The sequence below is a fragment of the Spermophilus citellus genome (genome assembly GCF_964194105.1).
Source record: "Spermophilus citellus genome assembly, chromosome: 18".
NCBI classification, from domain to species: Eukaryota; Metazoa; Chordata; class Mammalia; order Rodentia; family Sciuridae; genus Spermophilus; species Spermophilus citellus.
In genome coordinates, this window is record NC_138200.1 from 8,400,524 (window position 1) to 8,428,027 (window position 27,504).

General features: G+C 42.7%; 3 protein-coding genes across 6 annotated transcripts in view; 2 read left to right on the forward strand and 1 right to left on the reverse strand.

The window, feature by feature from the left end:
• Positions 1 to 969: 969 nt before the first annotated feature.
• LOC308638141 (sulfotransferase 2A1-like) lies at positions 970 to 10,719 on the reverse strand. The gene is made up of 6 exons (XM_081275251.1): positions 10,542 to 10,719; positions 9,267 to 9,475; positions 7,673 to 7,799; positions 4,947 to 5,041; positions 3,708 to 3,885; positions 970 to 1,639 (listed from the first exon to the last, which is right to left on the reverse strand). The coding sequence occupies exons 1-6, from the start codon at positions 10,675 to 10,677 to the stop codon at positions 1,527 to 1,529; spliced, it is 858 nt and encodes a 285-aa protein (XP_081131377.1). The 5' UTR covers positions 10,678 to 10,719; the 3' UTR covers positions 970 to 1,526.
• Positions 10,720 to 17,726: 7,007 nt separating this feature from the next.
• The window catches only part of LOC308637274 (sulfotransferase 2A1-like), a gene marked incomplete at its 5' end in the record, with an annotated part of 104,357 nt that continues 94,579 nt past the window's right edge, over positions 17,727 to 27,504 (forward strand). Inside the window, 3 exons of the mRNA XM_081273598.1 lie at positions 17,727 to 17,786; positions 18,009 to 18,055; positions 19,237 to 19,340. Of these exons, the coding sequence (XP_081129724.1) occupies positions 17,727 to 17,786; positions 18,009 to 18,055; positions 19,237 to 19,340 (211 nt within the window). The remainder of the gene's footprint in view (positions 17,787 to 18,008; positions 18,056 to 19,236; positions 19,341 to 27,504) is intronic.
• LOC308638140 (sulfotransferase 2A1-like) overlaps positions 17,757 to 27,504 on the forward strand; it is a 28,488-nt gene continuing 18,740 nt past the window's right edge. For 2 of the 4 annotated variants that reach the window (XM_081275248.1, XM_081275249.1), the window contains exon 1: positions 17,757 to 18,054. The gene's annotated coding sequence lies outside the window, so the exon portion shown is untranslated. Of the gene's footprint in view, positions 18,055 to 19,087; positions 19,353 to 27,504 lie in introns of those variants that run through there. The other 2 variants (XM_081275247.1, XM_081275250.1) reach the window with 2 other exon arrangements.

The window sequence follows — 27,504 nt, forward strand, 5'->3', positions numbered from 1 at the left end:
AGGGAGGAGAGGGGCTAGAGGTGGGAGAGAGGGGGACATGGTGGGAGGGAGGGAGGGAGGGAGGGAGGAAGAGAGAGAGAGAGAGAATATGAATATAGCTATGATGATTCAGGAATTCATGGGTCATTCTTTTTAGACAGCCCAAAGTACTGACCTATCAACATCACGAAGGAAAGGGTTTACTGCTTGTTTAATTTTACCAAAAATAAATGCCATGGAAGACACAGCAGGCAAATTGCATAAAGCAAGACATTCTCCATGGTGCTACCTCTTAGTTGTCCATATTCAGAGCTTGGACATAGTGAGTGGCTATAAGAGGAGCCTGAATTAACAATGAAGACTGCCATCAGGCCTCTGATCACATCCTGGACCACACAGGAACAAGACAAAGGAAGAAGCTACACCAAGCCCAGATAATCAGCACATTAGAAGATCTTAAAGAAGGAAACTCATCCCTACTTGAAAACAGAACAGTCACTGGAATAAATTCATTTACTTCACTCTCAAAAGGGCCCAGAATTTGAGGCCAAGCTCTTGGGGAATGAGAAGGATTGACGTTCTTCAGCTAGGAAGCCAAGGAAGATGGGAGGCTCTCACCACAAAGCCAAGAGAGGGAGCCCAGGTGCTGAAGGAAGAGAGGGAGGGAAGCAGGACCGGGCTGGGAGTGGGCAGAAGGCACCAGAACCGGAGACCTGTAGGTGGCGCTCCCGAGGCCTGCTTGGCCCATTGTCTTACTTCACTTTATTTTGCTGTATTTATTTTGTTATATTCAGGATGAGATAACTTGGGTACATTGAGGTCAAATTATCCTTTTATTTCAGGTCCATTTACATATGTTTTAAAAGTTCTAAACATAGCACTTGTTTTTTTTTTTTTTTATGCTGTAAAAACCACTGGGAATGAAAAGAAATCTGAGTTAGAAATTTCACTCTTCCAGATCATCATCATAATAAATTCAAGAGACACAAGTAATAGAAAGGAACCTCAACTGGTTCTAATTTTTATTTCTTGTTTTAAAAATGAGACACAATGGTGGGATATTCATTTTAATTTTGTAGGCCTCTATGTGTTTGAAATATTAGTAAGATTATTCAAAAGCTAGGATGTGGTGAAGTAACTAGGGAAATTCTAGTAATTTTCAACAGGCAAGTGATTAGAGAAGAAAAACATATAATTCAAGTAAGCAGAATGGCAAATTGGTGTGTTTTTTTTTTTTTTTGACACAGCTGTATTGTTATACATAGTGTTGAGTTCTTCCGTAAAAACTTATCCATTTGCAATCAATTTTATGTCACGATCCCTCTTTCTCTGCTGGGCACCCCCCTTACCCATTTTCTTCCCTCTAACCGACTAGACTTCCTTTTACTCATCTATTATTTTATATTTCATTGGTTTTTTATGTTATCCTATCTTTTCCTTCCTTTTCTCATAGAAATGGTTTTTATATTAAGAACCTCCCAATATTGTAAATATCCCAAGACAGGAAACAATGTTAGTATTTATAAAAGATCCAGAATTTTTGGACACTACTCCCATGGGAACAGCTCTTTGGGGAAACCCGCCATCTTCTCTTGGTATAATTTATCCAAGGCTTCAGCTTGGGCCACTGTGAGGTGATTCTTCCAGTCCCCACAGATGCCTGGAAAAGATGAAGTAGACACAGATCAGATCTAGGGAGAGGTCTTAAGACGGCTACCTCCTCCCTGCTCTGTCAAGACAGCAGAATGAGCACTGGGTCATTGGTGAGGCCTTCTCCTGCCTGGCCACCACACCCATTTCCACTTCTATCTGCCTGGAAAGTGTGTCCTGACTTCCCTCCATTTTCAAAGCAATCTGTACAGAATCCATACGCAGTGAGGCTGGGTATAAATCAGAAGATCTGGACTATAACTAATTCTGACCACTTGGGTTTGAGCACTTTGATGCAAGACAACAAAATTTCTGACCTAGATGATCAGAGCAGGTCACAACTAGTCTTTTTGCTTTTGGCCTTTCTTTGTGAGAAGTTCTTCTGCACATGGCACCATGTGGATCCATTGGCAGAGCCAGTGGCTCCAGTCACTTCTGGCTCATGTCTCCCCAGATTTCCAGTCTCCTTCAGCCAAGTTCCCTGGTGATGTTGAGGCTCTAGGTGTAGGGTCCTTGTTGATTCAGACTCCATCCTGGGACTGCCCATTGGCTCTCTCAGCTCCATGACACAGTCTTCTGATTCAGCCTCAAGCTTGCCAGGCTGCCCCCTCCTCAGGGTGTTTACCTTTCCTGCTCCTCACCAGAGTGCTGTCCTAGCAGACACATTATGTCATGTCCGTTAGCCTAATTCAACTGTTGACTCCAGTGCAGGGACTCACTGGGGCTCTCAGTTCTAACCATACAAATCCATCCTTGCTGATTTCACAGCAATGACCAAAATGATATGTTCTATGTATTTCCTTTTTGAATGTTCATATGGTATGCATTTCTCAAATATTAGGACATCTAAAAAATTTATACACTATACAAGATTTAATACTTCAAGGAATGACACAGTAAATGCTTAAGAAATAATTTTTAAAATGATTAAAATGACCATGGAATTTGATAGATATCATTATCCAAAGTATGTGTATGAAGACACAAATTGGTATGAACATACTTTATATACAACCAGAGATATGAAAACTTGTGCTGTAAAAGTGTAATAAGAATTGTAATGCATTCTGCTGTGATTTATTTAAAACAAAAAGAATGAGTAATATACTAGCATTATACCCTGTTTTATAGAACAGAGTTTAAACAATGCCCTGTCAGGGTTACCCTGTGGGAAAGTGGTGGGGGTCAAATGGAAGCTAAAGTTACGGGCATAAATCAGACCCTTTCCTTATCTGATTATAGTGCCATTTTATGTATCATAGGAATTCATTTTCACATACCAGGCCAATCAAACTAATTATCAGAAAATATAACAATATCTGTTGTATATGCATGTAAACATTATACTCATATGAATATAAACAGGAATGTCTAATATGTAATTGTTATCCTATAACCACTGATTCTTACGCCCATGTTCATTGATATCTTCGTCTTTAGAACAAGCTTTCTTGACTTCTTCTGCTAGGCATGGGCTCTCCCCCTGAGGTACACCCCTAGCCCACTCCTGTTTTATGGCTCTGTGCTCCAGCCTCACTCTGTGGTAAGAATCCTGATCTTTTGAATATCTTGTGAAGCATTTAGTATAAATACTCCATGGATTGCCGTTTCAGATACATGTGAACTGGGTGAATTTTGGAAAAACTGATTCTGTGAGTACATGCAGTAGACATTTTCAATAGACATGAAACTGAAGGTGTAGATATAATTCATCTTTCTTCACAGGAAGGAGGCCTTCCAATGTCTCATAACAAATGACCCAGTCCCTACTTCACCTATTGGCTCATTCTCTATGTATCTCTTCTTTAGGGCAGTTCTCTATGGTAAGTCAAAGTGGTGTGGCCCAGACATGACCATCTCCAAGACGCACTCTCCTGCCCTGGAGGAATCGGCTGTCTCCAGGGACGGCAGCCCCTCCCAGAACCGTGGAAACATTTTTCCACAAGGCACATGAGAGGTTTCCTTGGTTATGAATCACTCAAGTCAATATGTTCAAACACCCTAACTCTAAGGGTCCAGTGGGAAACACAAGAATTCCCTCCAAGTATTCTCACACATTCTGAAACCAGAGCTTTTACCTTTTCTTGTAATTTTGAAACCCTTATAGACATAAGTTTCAGGCAACATTTCTAAATTGGACATCTTGTTTTCTTTCATGACTTGGAAGGAGCTATTCTTGAGGACTGAGTCCAGTTCTTCTGGATTTAACTTCTTTCCCAGGAATTGACAGATCTTCTCTATGGTGCTTCTTGCGTCCTACAATGTGAACAACAAAGAGCGAGTCTATGAGAGGGAATCACAATGGAGATGGGAGGATAGGAACGAAGGTGTTAGGAGGGCTGGGGATGGGGGGAGAGGAGAGGAATGACGTCAGGATGAGAGGAGACTGCTATGGGTGTCAGAAGGAGGGAGAAACAGAAAGGGTTTTTTCTTACATTGCTTAACGATTCTGAAAAAATTTCTAGATATTTTAAATTACATTAATTTATTATGTAATTTAAATGTATTAATTACATTTGGTGCTCTTAAACTCATATCCAGAAGTGGACATCTATGTGCAAGTCAGTGTGCCATTCCTCTACGATAACAGAAAAATAAAGTTAGAATGAGTATCTATTCAATGTGTGACATCCAATCTGTAAAGTAGCACATCTACAAACTCAGACATAAATCATTGATTTAGTTGAAAACATTCAAAATCCTCTTCACTTGCTATTTTGAAATGCATTATTGATTATCTTTGTTTATAGTGGCCACGCTGTGCTACAGGTCATTAGAAGTCATTTCTGTTACCCAGCTGTACCCGGCATCCAGCCCACCAGTGCCGAGCTTCATCTGTAAGCCATTGGGATTACTCCAGCCCCTGACCTCTCACAAGAGTTACACAAAGTGACATCTCTCCTTCATCTCACCTGGCCAGTCAAGGGGAGAAGCCAGACAGGTGGACACACCTCTGGGATTAATGCTTTCTACCCAGTCCCTTCTGATGACGAGATTTCTGTGAGCATCATAGGTCCTGCACATAGAAACCTTGGCAGCCACAGGTGCTAGAATAAGCCGTTGCCCTCTGCCTGGGTGTGTGGAAGGGCCCTGGAGATGTTGCCAGATGGAAAGCTTTGAAGACATGAAAGAAGAGCTTGCATTTGGGGGCAGATCAATGAAGAAACGGCAATGGAGACCAAGGGCTCATCTCCTCTTAGTGACCCTTAAGAGCTACAATTTACAGAAAGTTGGAGAGCAGATACTGAGGATCACGGACATTAGAGGGAGCAAGAATGGTCAGGAGCTGGCGGGCACTGGATCTGACAGGTGCTCACCTTCTGCAGCTCTTCATAACTCAGCAGCAGGACGTTCTCCCTGTCTCTCATGGACATCCAGCCACGAATGTGCTCGAACCATGATCCATAGGGCACTGTGGGGCAGGCACAGGGCTGCAGGTGACACACTGCTGAAACAGGGCTGTGCCATCCGTGTCACTCTAACACCCTGACAGCTTGATTCATGTATAATTGACAAATACTCTTCAAACAAGGTGATGAAATAGAGAGGGGAACATTTCTGAATTCATTCTATGAAACCAGTAGCATATTTACCCAAGGCAAACAAGATATCATGTAAGTAAATACAGCCCAATATTCCTATGAACACAGATACAAAACCTTATTAAAATGTTAGCACATTCTATTAAGATTATACACAGGGCATGGTGTGTTGACACTTTAGGATTATACTTTAAGACACGTTGATTTCATTACAGGGATGTAAGTCTGGTTCACCATAAGCAAATTCATAAATGTATTTTACACATCAGTAGATTTTACCTGGAGAGAAGAACATGGCTGAGCATCCTAAAGGCTACATGTGACAAACCCCCAAAAAACATCATGCTAACCTGGGAAAACTGGAAGCATTTCTCCTAAAACCAGGAACAAGGCAAGGATGTGCACTCTCACCACTCATTAAACAGAAGTTTGGGAACTCTAATCAGACAAGTCAGGCAAGAGAAGGGGATCAAGATAATACAGTTGGAAAGAATGAAGCCAAATTATTAGTGTTTGCAGATGATAGGATGCTATGTTTGAGGACCCCTAAAGCTGCCCCCAAACCCTTGTAGAACTGATACCACATTCAGCAGAATAGGAAGATACAAGATCATCATAGAAAAATCCATAATAATAATGAATCTGCTGAGGAAGAAACCAAAAATACAATTCCACTCACAATGGTCTCAAAAAATACTTAGGTAGCCAGGTGTGGTGGGGCACGCCTATAATCCCAGGAGCTAGGGATGCTGAGGCAGGAGGATGGCAAGTTCAAATCAGCCTGTGCAACTTAGCAGAGTTAAGGACCTCAGCGAGACTACCTTATTTATATATAAAATATAAAAATGGAAAAGAAATATTGCTCAATAATTATTTGGTTTGAGATCAATACCTGGTCAATTCAAAGAAACAGAAAAACAACAACAACAACAAACAAACAAACCCTTGGCATACTACTCCACCCAAAGAGCAGATACACCTTTTAGAATGAAAATTATAGAACACTGAAGAAAGAAATTGAAGAAGACACTAGAATGTGAAAACCCCTTCCATGTTCAAGGATAACCAGAATTTAAACAATGCCACATTTCCAAAAGAAATCTACAAATTCAGTGCAATCTCCATCAAATACCAATGAGATTCTTCACAGAAATAGAAGAAATAGTCCCACAATTTTCATGAAAAACAAAAATGCAAAGCCATTTTCAGCAATAAAAATAATGATCAAGGGCCGAGAATGATGCTCAGTGGTAAAGCACTTGACTGGTGTTGCAAAGCAGTGGGTCTAATCCCCCCAAAATTGTGCTGTATAAAATAGACATAAAGATCAATTTATTAGAATAGAAAACACAGAGAGAGACAAATCACCCAGATACAATCATCTGATTCATAACAAAGACACCCAAAGCTAAAATTGGAGAGAATACAGTCTGTTTAATAAGTGGTACTAAGAAAACATGTAGAAGAATGAAGCTAAATGCTGCAACAAATTCCACTCAAAGTGGATCAGCAAACAGGAATTTGACCCTAAACACTGTAACTACTAGTAGAAAACATAGTGGTTACACTCCAACATACAGGCGCAGGCACAACCTCCTCCACAAGACTCCTGTTCAGGAAAGAAAACCTGTTCAAGAAAGAAAACCAAGAATGGATAAAGGAATGGCATCAATCTAAAAAGGTTTTTTACAGCAATGGTAAGGTGACAAGAGAGGGCTGAAAAATTGGGAGAAAATCTTTGTCAGCTACTCTTCTGACAGAGGATTAATATCCAGAATGTATAAAGAACCCAAAAATCTTAACATCAAAACCCAAATAACCGAATCAATAGACAGGTAAATGAACAATCATTTCTCAAAAGGAAAAATATAATGGCCAACAATTTAATGAAAATAAAAGTCAACATTTTTAATAACTAGAGAAAAGCAAATCACTGAGATTGCGTCTCACTCCAGTTAGAATGGCAAACGTCAAGAACACAATTAATGATAATGTGTCAAGGATATGAATGAAAAGAAATGCTTACCCACCAGAGATTGGAGATTAGTACAACCACCATGGAAATCAGTTCAGCACCTCTAAAAAGATTAGGAGTGGGACCACCATATGACCCGGTCACAGGGCTCCTTGGTTTTCATCCAAAAGAATTAAAGTCAGCCACTATAGCAATATGTGACACCCATGTTGATGCCAGTTCAATTCACAGCAGCTTAGTTACGGAGTCAGCCTAGGTGTCCACTGACTGAGGAAGGGGTAAAGAGAATGTGGCACATACATGTGACGGAGTTTTCCTCAATCATAAGGAAAAACTGAATGATGTCATTCACAGGAAAATGGATGGAACTGGAGACCAGCATGCTCATTGAAGGAAGCCAGGCTCACAGAGTCAAGGGTTGTCTGCTTTCTCTCATACATGGGACGTACACAGAAAAAGAGCCCAAAAGTCATGCCACACAATTAGGAGAGCAGTGTGGACACAGATCTGTAGGTCAGAGACTCACCGTAGCCTTGGAGGAACCACTGAAAATATTGATCCAGTGACTCTGGTTTCTTAGGAAGTTTTGTCATAGAGAAATGATAGTAAGCTGACACGAGGACATCTTTGGGATTTCTCATGATATATATCACCTTAAGTGAAGGAAAATGAGAGAGAAAGAAAAAAAAACAGTAATAATCAGTCCTTTCCCACCTTGATTTTCATCTTTACCCAGGCAGTTCTTACTTAATATCTCCTGAACATCAATGGATTCCTTTAGTGAATTATTTATAGCATTCATTCATCAAATATACATTTTAGTTTCCCATTATAGGAATAGAAGAGGAAGACCTTGCCTCTTCATTCTAGGACATTAGGTTACCCAACATGGGAACCTTCAGGAAAGTTCTGGATGGTGTTGGTGAGGCACTTGTGTGCTTTTCCATAATGATCACTAACAGCAGAATGAATTGATCAATGATGGTATATTCACCTTCATAGCAACACACAGTCATTCTCACACTCAAGGTCATGGAGGAAGCTCACAGACAGGACATCCATGCAGCACGGATGCCTTATACAAAATTCAGGAATACACCAAAGCAATCTGCAGCTGAAGTGCAGGGGGGGTTTCCCTCAGGTGGTGGGCACTGATGGGTACAAGGAGCCTGGGAACTGTCTGGACAGCAGGAATATTCTAGTCTGGTCTGGGGGATAGTTGCCTAACTGTGTACATATTAAGAGGCTGGTGTTGAAGATTAGTGAACACACACACAAACACACACGCTCACTCTTTTGTACTTGAACATCACAACTGACTTTGTATTTGCACCAACTTTCCTGGTGTTGTTATTGGAGGTCTTAGGTCTCCTTAGACCTCAGTTTAATTGGGCAGAGGTTAAAGAAACCCAACAGGAGACATGGATATGGGTCTATTGGAGCAGGCTCACTGTTATATACCTTATGACATTTCCAAGAGTGGAGATTAGTATTCTAGATTTCTTGGTGATGTTTAAAAAAAACCTGGAAAAGTTTAGAAGTCAACAAACACTTTACAAAGGTATTTTTCTACGAAGAGTCTGTTGACCAAGAGATCTGGGATATCCCTGGTCTGTGCCATAGTTTTCTCCCTCTGTCAGCCAGAGGGAGGCTGCAGTGGCTGCTAATCACAAAACACAGTGGCGTGCCCTGGGCTGCCATGGAGACATAGCTGGCCACCAGTCCTGAGCCGCCCCTGGATTCATGCTTTATCAATGTGTGCATGCTCTGCTCCCCATGTGGGCAACACTGACCTCTCTGCTTCCACCTACGTGGCAAGAGGCTTTTATTGAATTAATACGGGCTGACATCTTAAAGAGCTGCAAAGCTGGGATACTCTAGTGTTCTTGCAGTTATAATTCAGGTTACACAGGAAATGTAGTTTTCTAAGATTCTGACTTTAGCCAGTCCCTTCACATCTGAATTCAGGCTAGAATAATCTATGCAATGTCCCACATTCTTGCACTCAAGTGTGGTCTGGTTGTGGCCACATCAACCTAAACTATTATCCCAGGTCTCACCCAACCTACCCAGTGAGCACATGGAAGGGAAAAAGCATTGATCAAACATTAGGCACTGACCTTGGCCTTGGAAGTGAAAAAAGACTTAGGGAAGAGATGGAAGGGGAGGTGAGAGGTCAGGAACCGTGGGCCCTCTCTCTCCTTTAACAATTCGTATCCTGTATCTATCTCTAACCAGGGTGCACGATCCCAGATGGACACAGATCGAATCCATGTGGTATCGCCTTTGGAGTGAATCAGGCAGAGAATTTCAATCAACCAGTGGGTTCCTAGATAAGAAAGTAAAAATGATGGTCACTCATTTCAACATGACTTGAGAACAAAACATTATGGTAAAATGCATAATATAAACTTTACCATAACGTAAACTTTACCCATTTTAAGCATGCAGTCGGGTAGTGCTAAGCAGTATTAAGCACATTCCTGATTTTGCTCTTACAATGTCCAGATACTTTTATTCTTGAAAAACTCAAACTCTCAGCTTATTAACAACATTTCCCTTGTTACTCCATATTTGGTCTCTGGAACCCCTGATGTTTTTTTTTTATGAACACTAGGTATTTTACACCAGTGGAATGCTATAGTATTTGTCCCTTTGTGCCCAAAATGTTGCATTTAGCATGACTCATTCAAGATTGCTTCATGTTGTAGAATGTATCAGATAATTCTTCCTTGTGAAGGGTGAATCGTATTCCATTGTATTAACACATCACATTTTGTTATGCATTCTTCTATGAAAGGATTTTAGGTTTCTTCCACCTCTTGGCTGTTTGCTGAGATCAGTTTTATATGTTCCCCTTTCCCTTGACTTCCCAGCACAGTGCCCCTTCCAAGGACACTGGCCTCAATCCTCGCCCTGTTTGCAATGCTCCTGCCCCCAGGCCCACCACATAGATTTATGATGCATGTCCTTTCAGTCCCTTGAATTTCTCGGGCTCCTGTCTGATTCCCAGCCATTGTCCATGCTGACCCTCCTGCTCTAAAATCCCCCTCTTCACCCCATGGACTCCCAGTCCCTCTTTCATTTCTATGGAGCTGGTATTTCACCCTTAAGTGCTCACTGGTCACTCTCTGCCACCTCCTCTCCCAGGCCACCACACAGATGCCTGGATGTCATTAGGATTCACTTCTGTATCTTCCTGCAGTAGCTTAGCTGATCCCTGCTGAGCACTTATGTCACTGTGTCCTAGTCTGAATGGAAGTGGCCTGGGGCACTGCCCCTTCCTCCCCCAAGCAGGGCTCACTGGCTGTAGAGGTCATGAACTCCATCTGCTGAGCAGGTGAGGAACACAGCCCTCGCCTTTCTCCTGGACAGTTCCTTTCTAGTTTCCTTACCTGACTTAGGGTATGACACCATTACTGTATCTTCATCCTTTATCACAAATTTAGTACATGCTTCTTTTAGGCCTTCATAGCTGTAATCAATAGAAGGGAAAGGTAACCCTTCAAACCACAGGTAGCCATCTGTCATGATGATGATTTCTCTGTGCCCGGTGCTGAGGTTCACACCTTTGGACCTTGTGGGAGACACTGAGAGACTAGACTTTGAGTCCAGTCTTATTTTAACGAAATTAAAAATAAATCATTGAAGATTCAAAAGAATCATTAACATTACTGGTGTCAAATTAACTGGTTATAAAACAAATAGTGACTGGTAGTCCAAAGTTTCATTGTGTTGATCAATTTTGGACTCATTCAGAGAACATGAGCCTCGTGACCTCAACATGATCTCACGACAGGACGCCGTGGCAAGTGCTGCAAAATAACCCACTGATGAATCCCTGAGACCTGAGAAAGCCACTCTTTCCCATTTATTTGCATTTGAAGAGTTTTCAAAGTAGAATTTTTACATGCAACCGACTGATACAGTGTATGAATAATAGCCTGGAAGCAGACAGAGGGACAGTGGACTGAAGGCTCTCAGGCTAAAGGGCAGGAACCTGCTTCAGAGTCAGCAGATATGAGGGTGGACTCTCACTGACTCCAGGGTCCAGTCCTCCCTTTCCTTCTGATTAACCTGTGGGAGTGGGCTGCAGGCTGTCAGTGTTTAGGGGCTGAGATGAGAGAATCTTCATATCTACCACATCAAAGATCTATTGAACCTCTGCCTCATCCTTGGTCGAGCACTCTCAGTGCCCAGGGGACTCGGAGAACAAAGCTCCACATGTTCAAGCAACATGCCCATCCAGGGGGCCCATAAATAGCCACCTACTGATTCCAGGAATGCTTCAGGATGCACCTACATCTTTGTCAGTGTTCAGAATGCTGTAGAAACATGTCAGCCCTGCATTATTAGTGGACATGACAGGATCATTGTGATTGCCATAACTCTCTAGAATTACTTGGCAATACTGAGAATGAAACAAAATTCATGAAAGTTTCCCCTTTTAAAAAAATGATAGTTTTTTTTTTTTTTGTCTTGATGTGCATAGTATTCTGTCTGTCCAGAGCACAGGTATTCCCTGCAACTTTGCCTAATTCAATTCCACTCTTCTTTCAGCCAGAATAATACTCAAGCCCCAATTGTTGGTCTTTCTCCCCAAGAGGCACACAACAGCCTCTGGCTATATCAGATTTACATTCAGTGTCAACAAGTGCTTCATCTATTAATACTTCCAGGAATTAACAGGAAAAGTGAAAAGGGTTTTTCCTCCTGATTATCAAATATTCTACATGAAATAGTAGTGCCAAAAAAATGGGGTTTGCAGATTCAGGCATTTTTATGGTGGCATGGGAGAAAGCGGTGGAAGAGTGAAGATCTCCTAGGGAAATACCAGCTCAATGGAAATGAAAAGTCTGAATGGGAGTTCACGTGGTGGACAGGGGTACTGTAGAGCAGGAAAGTCAGCATCGACAATAGCTGGGAATCAGAAAGGAGCCTGGACAATTCAGGGACTGAAAGGACATGGATCATGCCTCTACAGGAGAGGGACTTGGGGCAGGAGCATTGCAAACCTGGCAAACCTTGAGGCCAATGTCATTGGAAGGGGCATGGGACTGGAGAGTCAAAGGAAGTGGGAACATATTAAAAGCATCTCAGCAAAGAGCCAAGTAGTGGAAGCAACCTCAAATCCATTGACTGATGATGCATAAACAAACTGTGGCATGTTGATACAATGGAGTATGATTCAACCTTAACAAACAAAATAGTCTGACACCTTCTGCAACATAGATCAATCTTGAGGACATCATGCCAAATGCAGTATGTTGGGCACAAAAGTCTAAATAATATATGATTTCATTGGTGCAGAATACCTAGTGTAGTCAAGGTCATAGAAATAGAAAGCTCCATGGAGAATTTCAGGGGCAGAATGAAGGAATCAGTAGGATTTATTGTTAATAAGCAGAGAATTTCAGTTTTTTAACAGGAAAAAGTTCTGGACATTGACTGAGCAAAAATATGAATGTGCTCAACACAGCTTAGCACCACTCAAATGTATGCTGACATGGGTATAATTGTAAATCTTGTGCTATATATTGTGTCATAATTTTTTGTTCAAAAGTAAGGTTCAAATGAGTGACCATCACTTTTTCTTCCTTATCTAGGAAACTACATGCTGATTAAAATTCTCTGCCTGATTCACTCTAAAGCAAATCCCAAGTGGATTTGATCTTTGCCCATCTGGGAACACTCACCAATGTTAGAGACAAATATGGTTTACAAATTTTTGAATGACAGGGAGGGCCCACAGCTCCTGGCTTCTCCTCTCCCTTTCCATCTCTTCCCCAAGTCTTTATTCACTTCTAAGACCAAGGTCGGTGCCTAATGTTTGATCAATGCTTTTTGCCCTTCCATAGGCTTAGATAATCCCTTCAAATCTTGCTGGGTGTCTGCTCATTGGTAGGTTGCGTGAGACCTGAGTTTCTCAGACATTAGATAAGGTTGATGTAGCCAGACCTCACGTGAGTGCAAGGATATGGACCATTCCACAGATTAGCCTAGCCTGAATTCAGTGGTAAAGTCACTGGCTACTGTTGCCCCCAGCCTGTGGGGGCAGGTGAACTTAAGTTCATTCATGTGAATTTCCAGGGACACCAAATAAAACAGACACACACTTCACCTTTAAACAAGCTTCAGGATGGCTCCTCCACTCTTGGCCTCAAGCTCCCCAAATGGGAGAATGAGAGATAGTCACAAGAGGCTGGCGAGAGAGAGAGTCAGCATGTTCAGAAGTGGGCTTTTATTGGGAGGACCCTCATTCTTAGAATATTCCACCCAAAAAAGGTAAGAAGGGGTGGAGTTACAAGGGACATGTGAGTGTAATTCCACCCAAGGATGGTAGGGTAACACCTACATATTCCCTTTTCTTTCTTTGAAAAGCAGGTGATGGGTCACTATTTCGAGTCCCAGAATCCTTGTTTTGAAGGCTCACCATCCTACAATTACAAGAGAGAATTAGTAGCAAAGAGAACAATACAAGGATATACCATGTAGAATGTTTAAGAATGTTTCCAGGGTTGACGTCATTCAATTATTTATGTATTTGATCAGCTAAAGAAGTAGGATCCGAAAAATCAATCTTACTTTTTTTGTATATCTTGAATATGATGATGGAGCTCCAAAAAAATCCAAGGTGTTATTATTATTTTGCTGAATACCCAATAAATGGTTTTTAACCTTAACCCAATCCCATTGGGAAGCACTGTATTCAGCAGCAGTAACACACACATACCTATAGCTAGTGCAACAGTGAAGTCTTTCCTTGAATTTCAAAGCTGAAAGTTCATTACCAATATTTATGACAGTAGCCTCTAAGGCATTTAGCTTAGTCTCAATCCTTTCATCAATATTTATTTGGTTATGAAGAGCCTTGGATGAATTCTGAGCCAAATTATTAAGAAAATTTGCATGTTGAATATTTTGAGATGTGGCCACCGAAACTGTGACCATTGAAACAATAAAGGAAACTAAGGCAACAACTCCCACTACAACAAGTCCAAGAGCACGTTTAGGTCTCGCTAGCTGGGTGTGTATTTACTGTAAAACTTGAAAACCAGCATCAGCATACCACGGCTTTGAAATATTAGCTGGCAATAAGACAAAAGAGAGCTGATGACGTATCAGCATTCCTTTCCCTCTATTGTATCTGGAGATACAGTTAGTTACTTCGAGATTTCTTCTTTTTGAGGGAAGGCTTCTCTGGGTCAATCTTCAGTCATTTGAATCTTGGTTCGATTTCCTCCATGCCTGAGGGCACGTTCAGGTACCCAAATAGGATGAAAAGCACCTTCTGGGAAAATCCAAGCATGACCTCTGCCCCACATAATCACTGGGTCTGGTCCTCTCCATGGACCAGTCTGTAAGTCCTTCCACCAAACTCGGCCTAAAGGGCCTGTCACTGTGGAAGACATGTGTCGCTGGACTGCAGTGTGACCATCCAAGTCATAATTAAAAAAATTTAAAATAAACAGCATGATTGAGGTTATTTGGGGGCGTCCTAGTCGTATCTCCCCCTTTTAATTTTTGTAATTATAGCTTAATAGATAAATGAACTCATTCTACAATGGCTTGACCTTGGGGGTTATAAGGAATTCCTGTTTTATGGTCAATATGAAACTCTTGGCAAAATTGTTGAAAAGTAGAGCTAACATAAGCTGCTGCATTATCAGTATTAATCTGTAAAGGACATCCTAATACTGCAAAGGCAGCTAAACAATGAGAAATAACATGTTGAGTATTTTCTTTTGCATGGTCTATGGCAAAGATAAACCTAGAATAAGTATCTACAATTACATGTACATAACATTGTTTACCAAATTGAGGAATGTGAGTTACATCATTTGCCATAACTGATTTGGTTTTAATCCATGGGGATTTACACCATATGGTAAAAATGGAGTGTGTCTAACACACGGGGGACAGTAACATACAATTGACAAGCTTGCTCTCTAGTAATATTAAGTTTTTTATGTAAGCTAGAAGCATTTTGTTGATATAAAGAATGTGAACCTTGTGCACAGTCATACAAAGACATTTGCTTACAAACAGCAACCAATTTATTAATTTTTTATTACCTGAATTTAGAGGCCCTGGGAGATTAGTGTGAGCCCATATGTGACCTATAAAATATGGGTGCTTTCACATTTGCACCGTCCTTTGTAGGATATGAAACAAACTGAATAACTCTTGTGATGATGTATATCCAATAACTGAAATATCCAAGTTTCAATATTTTTTGTAACTCCAACTGCACATAAGCTGTCAGAATAAATATTGATTGACTCATTTGTAAAATAACTTAAAGCACAAATGAGAGTTTATTGTTCTTCTCCTTGGGCAGAAGCATATGAGGTTTGTATTATCTCTGTATGAGTATGACTATAAAATCCTGCTTTACCTGAGCTTGAGCTATCAATGAATACCGTTAGTGTGCCATATTGGTTTTGCACGTAAAATCTTTGGAAATATGAATGGCTTTACCAATGCGAATTGAATAATTTTATCACGAGGATAATGACTCTTTTATCTGACCAGGAAAATTTGCAAAAGCCACTTGCCAAGAATTGGAATTTTGAAACAGCCAATTATTCTGTTGAACAGAAAATTGAATGATTATAATATTAGGTTCTGATCCAATAAGCTGTAAAACTCTTGTTTTGCTCTTTATCACTAATTCAGCAACAAATTCATGAAAAGGAGTTAATGACTTTTGAGAAGAGTGGGCTAAATGAATTCACTCAATAACTCCCAATGTTTGTTGTATCACCCCTGTAGGAGCGTGAGCAGTTGGAAATATCAATAAATATATAGGCTCTTGTGGGTTAATTCTAGTAAACTGAGCATTTTTAATAGCAATTTTAACTTTCCTTAAAGCCATTCTTAATTCTGCTGTGAGCTGATGAGAAGAAGTTGGAGAAGGATCTCCCTGTAATATCTGGAACAAAGGACTCAAATCTGAAGTAGTTAGCTTTATAGATGGCCTCAGCCAATTAATATCTCCTAAAACCTTTTGAAAATCACTAAGGGTGTGCAGCTCCTTGACTATTATTTGTAAGTTTTGAGGACAGATTGTATGTCCTTCGATCACATGACCTAGATATTGAAAAGGAGATGTCTTTTGCAACTTTTAAGGTGCAATGCACAAATCCATTGCTGTGAGTGAAGTCTCTAATTGGGCAAAACTTTTTAAAAGTACATCTGAATTAGCATGAGCTAAAAGTATGTCATCCATAAAATGAATAATATATGCATTAGGGAATTTTTCCCTCACAGGCATGATAGCTTGTGCCACAAATTCTGACACAGAGTAGGACTGTTACGCATTCCCTGTGGCAGCACTTGCCAGCAATATCTTTTAACTGGTTCTTTAAAATAAATGGGTGGGACACTAAAGGCAAACTTTTACAGTTATCTGGGTGCAAAGGTATAGAGAAAAAACAATCTTTTAGATCTACTACTATCAAATTATAATTTAAAGGGATAGCTGTGGGAGAAGGAAGCCCAGATTGTAATGCTCCCATGAGCTCTATGACCTGATTACTAGCTCTAAGGTCTTGTAATAATCTCCAATTACCAGATTTTTTCTTAATTACAAAGATGGGTGTGTTCCAAGAGCTGAGCTTAGGCTCTAAATGACCAGCTTGAAGCTGTTCCTCAACTAACATGTGGGCTATTTTAATTTTTTCCCCTCTTAGGGGCCATTGACTAACCCAGATTGGCTCTTCTGTGAGCCAATTAATATTTTTGCTGTTTTCAGGGTCAGGGAAAAGGTCAGGGCCCCCATGAAAAATTTTGGTTGGGTGCATTAAATAATCTCTGTCAAGGAGATTGGGTTATAAGTAGATACTCACCCTGTAAGTTTCCCTCAGTTTCCCTAGGAGTCAATCCTTGATTAAGTTCCTCAAACGAACTGATAGAATCTGGGGTTACTAATAATAATCCTAAGATGCTTAAAATATCTCTGCCCCACAAATTTACTGCTAATGTGTCCAAAACATAAGGCTTGAAAATTCCAGTATTACCATCTCAGTCTTCCCAGCGAAGATACTGGGCACTCTGGGCAGGCTGAGAAATCTGCCCTACGCCTTCAAAATTGTCAGGTGCAATATGTAAAGGCCAGCATTGGGGCCCAAATCGGCGAGATAAAACAGATTTATTTGCCCCAGTACTTAGGATACTTCGAGATTTTTTTATGATTGATTTTAAGTTCCAGTAGGGGGTGCTCCTGCCGAATTCACTGAGCCCAGGACACCCTGTCACGGAGCCCGGATGTTGAGGTCTTAAGCTGGCTGTCTAGGGAACCGCAAGGTGAAAGTGCTGATTGTGCCAGCCGAATGGCACGCTCTGATCTCACAGAGACTGCTAGCTCTTCTCTAAAATCTGAATGGATCGCTCCAGGCATTACTTGACTTCCCTTTTTAAAACTATTTCGTCCCCAAATTAGGCCTCTGGTACCTGGGGGTAACGGCCCACGGATTCCAGGGGGAACTCGCTGTGGTCCCATTACCAGGGCTGGTCATCCACGCACCGTCTGGGTGGAGCTGGCTGGTAACGGTGACGCTCCGCCGCGGCTGGCTGTGATGACGTCAGGCCTGCGACTGACTCCTCCTCCCGCCCAGACGGCAGAGCCCCCACTGTTTGTGGGGCCTGGGTAGACCCCGCCCTCCATTCTTTGGCCCCAGAGGAGGCGGATGTGAAGTTAGAATTGCCGGCCCGCCGCTGCCATATCTGTTCCCATCCCCCCTTGCCCCGTGGCTTTCAGCCGCCGGCGGGAACCAGGAGAGGTTCTGCCCTCTGGCGTGGAGATTCGCAGTCCTGCGCCAAATGCCCAGTCCTGCCTCGGTTAAAACACCACCCGTGAGAATGGCATCTCCAGGATTGGGGCTGAAGTATCTGTTTTAAAGCGGCGGTGAGCATAAAACCTTGTAATTGTGTAGGACCCACATCCGCACAAAGGCAAATAAATTCCAAAAGTGTCCCTTTCTTCCAGTGGGGTCGGAGTGAAGCCAGAATTAGACAGGCAGTCAGCCTAGAGAGGTACATCCAGTCAGGTCGGATCCAGGCGGCCAATTTTGAGTCTGGGAAGTTGAAGACTGTCCCCTGAGGGATTGAAATGTTAATTCCTTCAGGGCCCTTCTGTAGTAGGGACAAATGAGGCAAGGCACAGAAGACTGCAGGACACAGTTTTATTTGGCTGCAGCCAGGTTCAGGGGGCACAGCCTTTGCTGTCATCAATCAATGCCCTGAACCCCGAGTTCAGGGAGTTTCAGAGTTTTATACCCAGCATGTAAGGGGAGGGGCTCAGAAGTTCACAGTCTGCAGAAGTTCACAGAAAAGCAGCTTTTTCTCTCACTGTTCTGGGCAAGTTAACCCTTGAAGGACAACACCTGACTGAGAAGGGGGGAGTTTCTTCTCCCCTCTCCTTCCTCCCCCTGCCAGCTGTTACCATGGGCCCATTTGTAACTTATCTTAAAAATGTAAACATCTCTGTGAAGCCCAGCTCAAGGCCAGAGGCCTTGCTTGCACATTTCTTCAAAGTACTATACTGGATACATGTTTGTGAGGGGGTGTCCAGCACCTGGAGGGCTGGTATCTTCTTGGCCAATGGCCAAGTAAACAGGGCGAGAGGAAAATAGGAAGTTTATCTACATTGAACTCATTTGCAGAGACTCTTTTGCTGACATTCCTAAAATATAGGGCGTGGCTGCCTGCTTCCTGTTCTTGAGGCTACACATGTGACTGGGATGGCTCCTGGGGATCAGCCAGGAGGCAGTGCTGTGGGCGATGATGGAGGAGGCAGACCACCTCAGGATAGGTCTAGGACTTTTCCACCCTAGTGGACAGCTTGTGCCTTCCCTTATAGACTATGGGGTGGGTGTACACGTGAACTGGCTCCATCCTGATTGGCTCCTGTGCACTATATAAGCTGTGTGTACTTCCTCATTAAATGAGATTCTGCTTTGATTGTTCTCCCTGGCACGTCTGATTGTCCTCCCAGGAGGGAGGGCTGGGTGTGGTCGGCCAGTGGACTTTTCCTCTCTTGGCTCATCTTGGTTGGGGCGTGCTTTTCCCACTTCTCCCACTGGTCAGGAGGAGACTGGGGCTAAAAACCCTGACATCTGGCATCCGGAACAGGGACTCCAAACACGGACTCAGAACAGGGACACCAAGAAAGTGTCAAGGACCCAAGCAAAGTGAGTACTGAGGTAAGGGTATCCCTGGAAAGATGGGGCAATCTCACACTCCCTGGTTGATGCTTCTCCTGCTTCCCTGTATGGCTGAGGGGGAGGAGGAGGGAGAAGTTTGTGAGAGGGAGCCAAGCAGGCCATCTCAAGACTCGCCCTGTGCCCCTTTTACTTTTTACAAATTTTGACATCCCAGAGCCCCCACTCCACTTTCTTGGGGAAAACTACTACTGAAAAGTTGGGAGATATGGAGCGTGCCTGGTGCCTGGGGTGTGACAAAACCAGAGGAACTAATCCTGTAATTGGGAGGAGGGACTGAGGGACTCCCAGCAGCTGCAGAAGCCCTTTTGCTTCGGGGAACTTCCTCCTTCCTTCCCTGCACTGTAAGGAATATTCCACCTCTGTCTAGTTAAAAAGGGGAAAATAGGGGGACATTGAATGCAGTAATGTGTCGATATTATAGATTGTTTTTTGGGAATGACCTTGGCTGAATGTGAGTCTACAGGATGATGTTTTATTGTAACAATCTGGTATCTGAATGGTTTTTGAAACTTTGCACAATCTTGCAGTTAAAAGTTAGGTTTATGTAATTGTTTAGTTTATGATTTCAGATAATTCATGTCAGAGAACTTAAATATTTAGGATGGGAAACCAAAGAACTGTACTTCCAAGTTGGCGGGTAACTCCCAATCATTCAGTTTTTTCATCAATTTTTGAATTAGGTAGCCTGGGAAGATTTCATTAGGTGTACCAGTGCATTATTAATTTGGGCAAGGATAGTAATCTGTTCCCCTCAGTATGTAGGATTTAGGAAAGGAAAGTGTTGGATTGGGATGTTGGTCTTGGAAATTTTTAAAGTTTAATTTTGGATATACATGGTAGTGTGTGGTTCTCTTTTGGAATTTTTCAGGTGATGGAAGTTAATACTACTTTAGGAACTTCAGAACAAAGGAATGGCTTAATGATCCTGAAGGGATTTCTTCGATAGTAGCTTTTATATTATCAAGTAAGATCCTATTTTCAGTTTTATGTGAGCAAGTTTTTTTCTAGTGTAGGAAATTTTTTTTTTCCCTTTGGCAAAACAAGATGTAAAGATATGAAATTTTGTGAATTGTATCTTAAACTTGTATCATAATTTTCAACATCCAAACCTGGGAATTATGACTTAAGGTTAAAATGCCTTGGGCATGAGGCTTCTGCTCAGAATAGCAGTTTTCTCTGCTCCTTCCACACCTCAGCCAGAACTTAAGTTGAAATGCAAATGGAAGAAGGCTGTGAGCTCAGTAGGAGACTGATCTAGGGATCAAAAAAAAAAAAAAAAAAGGAGGGGGGAAATGTGTCTTTTACCTGAACTCAAACTAGGCTAAACCAAAAAGAAAATCGTATGATATTTACTAATTACTGGCCAATCATTTTTTCTAGGACCCTTGCTTTTTCTTAGATTCTGTATTTTTTGAGCTCATGATTTTGATCTTACAGACCTAAGTTAATGTTTTTCTGATCAGTTCTATTAAAAACTGGAGTTTTTAAACATTGCAATAGAGATTTCATTTGAGAAAAGCTACAAAGCCTTGTGTTAAGTGTGCACACTTGTGTTATGTGTTGTATGTCTGTGTGTGCATATGTCATGCACATGGTATGAAGATTGACAGATATATGAGGAGCGCTCATGAAAATTTTTTAAAAAATGGATCCAAATATCTTTTATTCACGTGATTTAAACGGTTCAATTTAAATTGGGTAAACAGATGTAAGTAAAGATATCTTTAAAATTAAGCTTATCAGTCATATGTTAAAAGGACAAAGATTCCTTAAAACATCAGTTTACCCATTACATTGTGTTTTATTAAGTTTTGTTTCTTGTTTCTAGAGCAAGTAATCTTAAAGAAATTAAACAGCTGGTTAAACAAGAACTGTTATTTTAGAGAATTGTGCTATGTTAATTCTTTAAAAGTTAAATTTAGTTAATATAAAAACATCAATGTATCAATCTGGTGTTCTAAAGTTGTATGGTAATTTTAGGTGTAAAAGAAAAACAGGTTGGAGATTTGTTTGTATCATTTGATGTTCTATGGCTGGACCTGTTGTCGATGGGACATGTGGGGTTTTGTGTTGAGATATGATTCTTTAATTGTAAGAATGAAGGACCATTCTGGACACTTTGCCTGGTTGTGGCTGGACTCCTCGTTGTCTCCCTCGTGGCTTTTGTTGTGGCCACGGGGATGGGAACTGGACTTGTTGGCCTCAGTGCACCATGTTGTCAGCACTACTTCCAATCTCAACTCAATTCCTTGGCTGTGGTAGTCCTCCAAACCTGCTTACCGCCCGAGAAGGAGGACTAGGTCTGTTCCTACAGGAGGAGTGCTGTTTCTATTGGGCTCCTCCAGTTTCTCAAGGATCGAGCCAGAACTGTTCAACTGATGGTGGTCGGGCAGCAATACGCCGTCTTACTGACTGTGAACCCTATGAGGTTGGCCATGGCCCCTACTGGGATATGTAGATGTAAGTCAGGAGCAGAGCCATCTCCCTTCCTTGAGGCTTCCCGTTGGGCCTGCAGGCCCTGCAGGTAGGATTGCCCGAAGAGCTAGAGTGGTAGTCAATGACGGGTAAGATCCCCAGAGGGGAACAACCTAAGACAGGCACACTCACGAGTAAGGCAAACACCTGCTAATAAAACGAAAAGGGGGAGATGCAGGGTGTGGCTGCCTGCTTCCTGGTCTTGAGGCCACACATGTGACTGGGATGGCTCCTGGGGATCAGCCAGGAGGCGGTGCTGTGGGTGGTGACGGAGGAGGCAGACCACCTCAGGATAAGTCCAGGACTCTTCCGCCCTCCTGCACAGCTCGTGCCTTCCCTTACAGACTATGAGATGGGTGTACACGTGAATTTGCTCCACCCCTCTGATCTTTATTCTGATTGGCTCCTGTGCAATATATTAGCTGTGTGTACTTCCTCATTAAAGGAGATCCTGCTTTGATTGTTCTCCCTGGCATGTCAGATTGTCCTCCCAGGAGGGAGGGCTGGGTGTGGGCGGCCAGTCGACCTTTACCTCTCTTGGTTCATCTTGGTCAGGGCATGCTTTTCCTGCCTCTCCCACTGGTCAGAAGGAGACTGGGGCTAAAAATCACAACATTTTGCAGAGACTCTTTTGCTGACAGTACTAAAATCAGCCATGGTGAAGCAGGCTTTTCTGTGGAGAAAGGGGGTGCCACTTCAATTCCCCTCTTTAATGATGCTCCCCATAATTTAGTCCTTTAATTTAAGAGCATCACTACCATTATCTTGGCTTAAAGCCTTATATAATGCCAAAATCTTAGTTGTTGTCTTCCTTTCAACAGCAGCTTCTATAGTGGACCCGATAGTTAATCCACTGTGGAGCCAAACATGGGAGCAATGAACAGATTAACAGCAGAATAACCACTACACCAGTTAAGCTTTTAAATCTACCAAGAGTTGAAAACCATCTTCTCAAAGCCTATTTGGGACCCAAACTTTAATGCCCTTCTAGATATGAACTAACATGTGCTAGTTCTCTTGTGTTGTTGGCTATATTCTTAACCATTTGTTTATTGTCATCCATTTGGATGCAACAATCTGAGCTGTTGAACTCTCCACATATTTCTGTTTCTTCAACCAGTAGATAATCTAATGCTAAGCAGTTCTGATAGTTAGCCACTCGCATCTGGTCTGTTGTGTGGCTACGAGGTCAAAGGCTGTGGCAGTCTGATTAATAATAATTTCTAGTATAGCTTGTAAGTGAATAATTCTGTTTAACATGTAAATAGGAGTTCTAAAGCTCCAACTGCCATTTTGTGCCCAGGTAGCGAGACCATAAGTGGCAATAATCCTCTGGGGTGGCCAGTTACCTTCACCCTGAGATTGGTGACCTCCTAAATCAAGTTTCTTTCCAATGGACCTCTTTCTTTTCCAGTCATCCATCTATAGCATTCCTCTGGTGGGACAGGTCCTAAATGTGTGTTTTACCACCTCTTAGTTACAGTGGATTGTCCTGACACATGGTTCATATGATCTCCATGGTTGGAATAGGAGTAGGGCAGAATCCCTTAAGGTTATCAAAGGAAACCAAACTAAATAATAGACTAACGTTTTGGTTAGCATAGGTTAAACAGCATGAATTAACAGAGCCAAACTAATAACACCAAACAAATCCTAGAAAACTTATATAAGCAAGATAAAAAAGTATAAGTGAAATTTTGTTACCCAGAATCCAGTCAGTAGGAGTTACTGTTATCAAACCAGTAGCAAAAACCAAACAGAGAACTGTATGTATCTAGAAGCAAGCGGTGGCAATGCATTACTGTCTTAGAGGTTGATAGAGTCCATTAGTCCTGGTGGGAAGTTTATCTTTCACAGGGCATTGATCAGCTACTCCCTCCTGTGTGGCTGAAACAGGGCCATAGTCTCCTCAAGCTTTGGCCATGTGTAGACCAGTCAGCTTCCGGAGTGACTGGAGCAGGGCTGTTGTCCTTCTGATCCTCAAGCTTCTCCGGTGCTCCTTTTTCTTCGGGATGGTCAGCTTCAAGGGTGTAGCAGCATCTGGAGAGCACTCCCAGTCTGCAGCTGCAGGCGTGAGTCTGGTGTAGTGAATCCAGGGACCTATTCCTGCAAACTTTATTGCAGTTGGGGTGGATAAAATAACAGTGAAAGGACCCTTCCAAACAAGTTCAGAGGTTGAATATTTTATTCTTTGACCCAGACTCAATCTCTAGGCTTGAAGGAGTGTGCACCTGGGTCAAACTTTACTGGCTCTCTTTCTCTAACCCATTGGTTGAGAACCTAAGACCTGAAGGTTTTCCTACCTCTCTTAAGTCTCCCTGTAGTCTCCTAATAAGGGGGGGGGGGGTCCTCCCACATATTATCTCAAAAGAAAAGAATCCATTCCTCCTAGTGGGAGTGGATCTAATCCTCAACAGTGTAATAGGGAGAAATTCATCACAATGTAATTGAGTCTCCTGACACAGCTTACCTAATTGAGCCTTAAAGTACTATTCATCCTTTGAACTTTATTAGAACTCTGCAGCCTGTAGGCAGTATGTAACTTTTATCTGATATTTACACTCTTGGTCAGTAATCATATCACCTGTGCCCAAAAGCTGGCCCATTGTCTGAGCCAATAATCATTGGGACACCAAATCTGGGAATTATTTCCCAGAGAAGCATCCTAGTATCTCCCTAGCCTTTTCAGCATGGGTGGGAAAGGCTTCCACCCAGTCAGAGTGGGAGTACACAAAACCCAAAAGTTACCCCGTGAGTGTGGTAGTTCAGTGAAGTTTACTTCCAAGTCTTCAAAAGGTGCTCCTCCTATAGTTTGGATTCCTGGTGGAAGCTCTGGGCCCTGACAAGAACTGTTGTGAGCACAAACCTCACATTGTTTTTAGATCATCCAGGTGTTGCTTGCGAGCCGGGGGACATAGAAATGTCAACTCGGAACTGTCTCAAGTGCTGTATGTCCAACATATTTTCCTGTGAAAACTGTGTTGATAAAGGCTGGGGCTAGAATCTCCAGGATGGCTATGTGGCCATCAGAAAATCTTCACCATCCACCTGGGAGAAAATTTCCTTTTTCAGTCTTAAATCACTTACTTTCATGTTGGGAGTATGTTGGCTCCCTTTCTGTTAGCTAGTCGGCCAGGCAGAAGGGCAGCATTTAAACCTGGGACTGGATTTTCTTTCCATTTCTTGTAGACAGCTAACCTGGACTCTCTGTCAGCTCTCCGGTTGCCCTGAGAAACCACAGTGTTTCCCTTTTGATGACCTCGGCAATATATAATCACAACCTTCCTGGGAGCCCACAGTGCATCCAAAAGTTTAAGAATTTGTTGCCCGTACATCATGCCCCCCCTTTTTTTTCCTCCTGAGTTAATTAGCCTACATAAGGCCTTATGAACATCAAGGGGTAGCAAATGCAAATTTTGAGTCTATGTAAATATCCACACAGAGTCCTGCTGTAGGTGCTCGAATCAAAGCAATAAGTTTTACTTTTTTGTGCTGAAGTTCCCCGAGGCAAAGGTTTTGCCTCGACAGTAAAGTCTAGAGTGACCACTGCACATCCAGCAAAACATACCCCATCTTTTATAAAACTGCTTCCATCTGTGAAGTACTCTGCATCAGCGTCCCCGAGGGCTGGTCTGCCAGGTCTGGTCTGCTGGAGAGCACTTCACCCATGACCTCAACACATTAGTGATCAGGTTTTCCAGGTCCAATGGGCAGCAAAGTTGCTGGGTTTAGAGTTCTGATGACCTCAACATGGATACGTGGGTTTTCACATATCATGCCCTGATATTTGACCATTCCTTCATTAGTCAACCAGTAGTGTCCTTTATATTCGAACAATGTCAAAATTGAATGAGGAACTCTGACAACCAGTTCTTGTCCTATGGCCAGTTTATCAGCTTCCAACACCAGAAGAGCTATGGCTGCAAGGGCCCATAAACAAGGTGGCCAGCTCTGGGCTACAGAGTCCAGCTGTTTGGACAAATAGGCCACTGGACGGTGCCATGTCCTCAGCCTCTGAGTCAAAACTCCCATAGCCACTCCAGACAGATCATGGACATACAGAAAGAAAGGCTTCGTGAGACCAGGGAGCCCTAATCCAGATGCACTGGTGAGTGCTTGTTTAATGTCCTCAAAGGCCTTTTGCTTAGTTGGCCCCCACATCAGAGGATCTCGTTCTCCCCACTTTGTGGCTTCATAGAGGGGTTTTTCCATGACTGAAAAGTTAGGGATCCATATATGGCCGAACCTAGTAGCCCCCAAGAATTCTCTAGTCTGATGGCAGGTTGGAGGGACTGGAATTGAGAAGATCTCCTATTTCTTTTAAGGCTCAGTGGTTGTTCTGTTCTGTTGTTAAATCAGATGGTAACCAAGGTATTTGACTTTTTCTTGATAGATGTGGCCTTTTAAGTTAGAGTCCAGTGCTGTCGCAAAGATGGTATACTCAAGTACCTGGGAGGAACTGTCATTTAGGGAAGGGAGGCATACATAGAGCCTCTGGCGCTTTAAGATGCAGGAATTTTTTGTTATCTCCCTGTGCAGGATCTTGGCTGCTGGGATTCTCCAACTCTTAAATCTAATGTAAATCTTAGCAGAGACTGATGACCTGGGACATCACTTGTGTAAAAGGCACCTATGTCAATTTTGCTGTGGGCCATCTGCCAAGGTTGGAGGGCAGCAGTGCCATCCCATGCAGGTCCCAGTGTGGCAGCCACATTGTGCCCACCTAGGTGTTGCTCTTTGACTGTGTGGTTTTCTCCTCTTGCCAGGTGGGAGCTGCTCTAATTGTATATAGGAACTGCCCCGCTTGTGTTTTTGTTCAGTGTGCCTGGGTACATGGGGTTCTGTGGCCCTTCCTGCTGGTGGTTCACAGCATGTGGCTTGGAGCCGGGTGACATGTCCTTTTGGAGTGAGCATCCTATGACCCACTCCTGGCTGTTAACATGAACATATTCCGGGTTCATTTGGGGCTTGCAGCAGCTGAGCCCTCTGGCGCTGGGTCTCGAGCATCAGATGCAATTGTGTGTGTCTATTGGAGCCCTGTCATATTCACCAATCATCAACTTCCCAGCAAGTGGGAATCAACTGAAAGGAGGGGCAAAACAAATGGACCCAGGGGCCAAAGGCTTGGGGAAAGCATTCGTTCCTTCTCTGTTCAAGTCTCAGCTTTTGAGCTTGGCAGTGGGTGCTTGCCCGCCGGGGCCACTGGAGGCTTCCCCTTTTGTCTGGCCACACTTTTTTTCCTTATAATCATTTGAGCCATTGGCTTTGTTCTAGTGAGACCCGCCTTTGAGTGACCTCTGGGTTTGTAAGGAGATCCATCCTCCTCTTTATCTTTCTTGTCTGCCTGTCTTTGAGCCTCTGGATCTCGAATGATGAAAACTGTGGTGGCCACCTTAATCAGCTCACTGGCACACTTCTCAGTAAAGTCCTCTAGGATTGTAATTTTTGGCAAATGGCTCTCTGAGCCTGTCCCACAAAGGCTGCACTGATCATCTGTTGCTTGCGCCTGTGCATTTTTTCACTGACAAACTTGCACTGTGGCTGCAATGTTTGTATTGTGCCCCTCCTCCCTTGGGCACCTCTGGGCAGGGAGAGGGGCAGCAGAGGTGGTGGCCTGGACATTTAGCTCTGAGTCAGTTGGGCACATCTCTGTTGA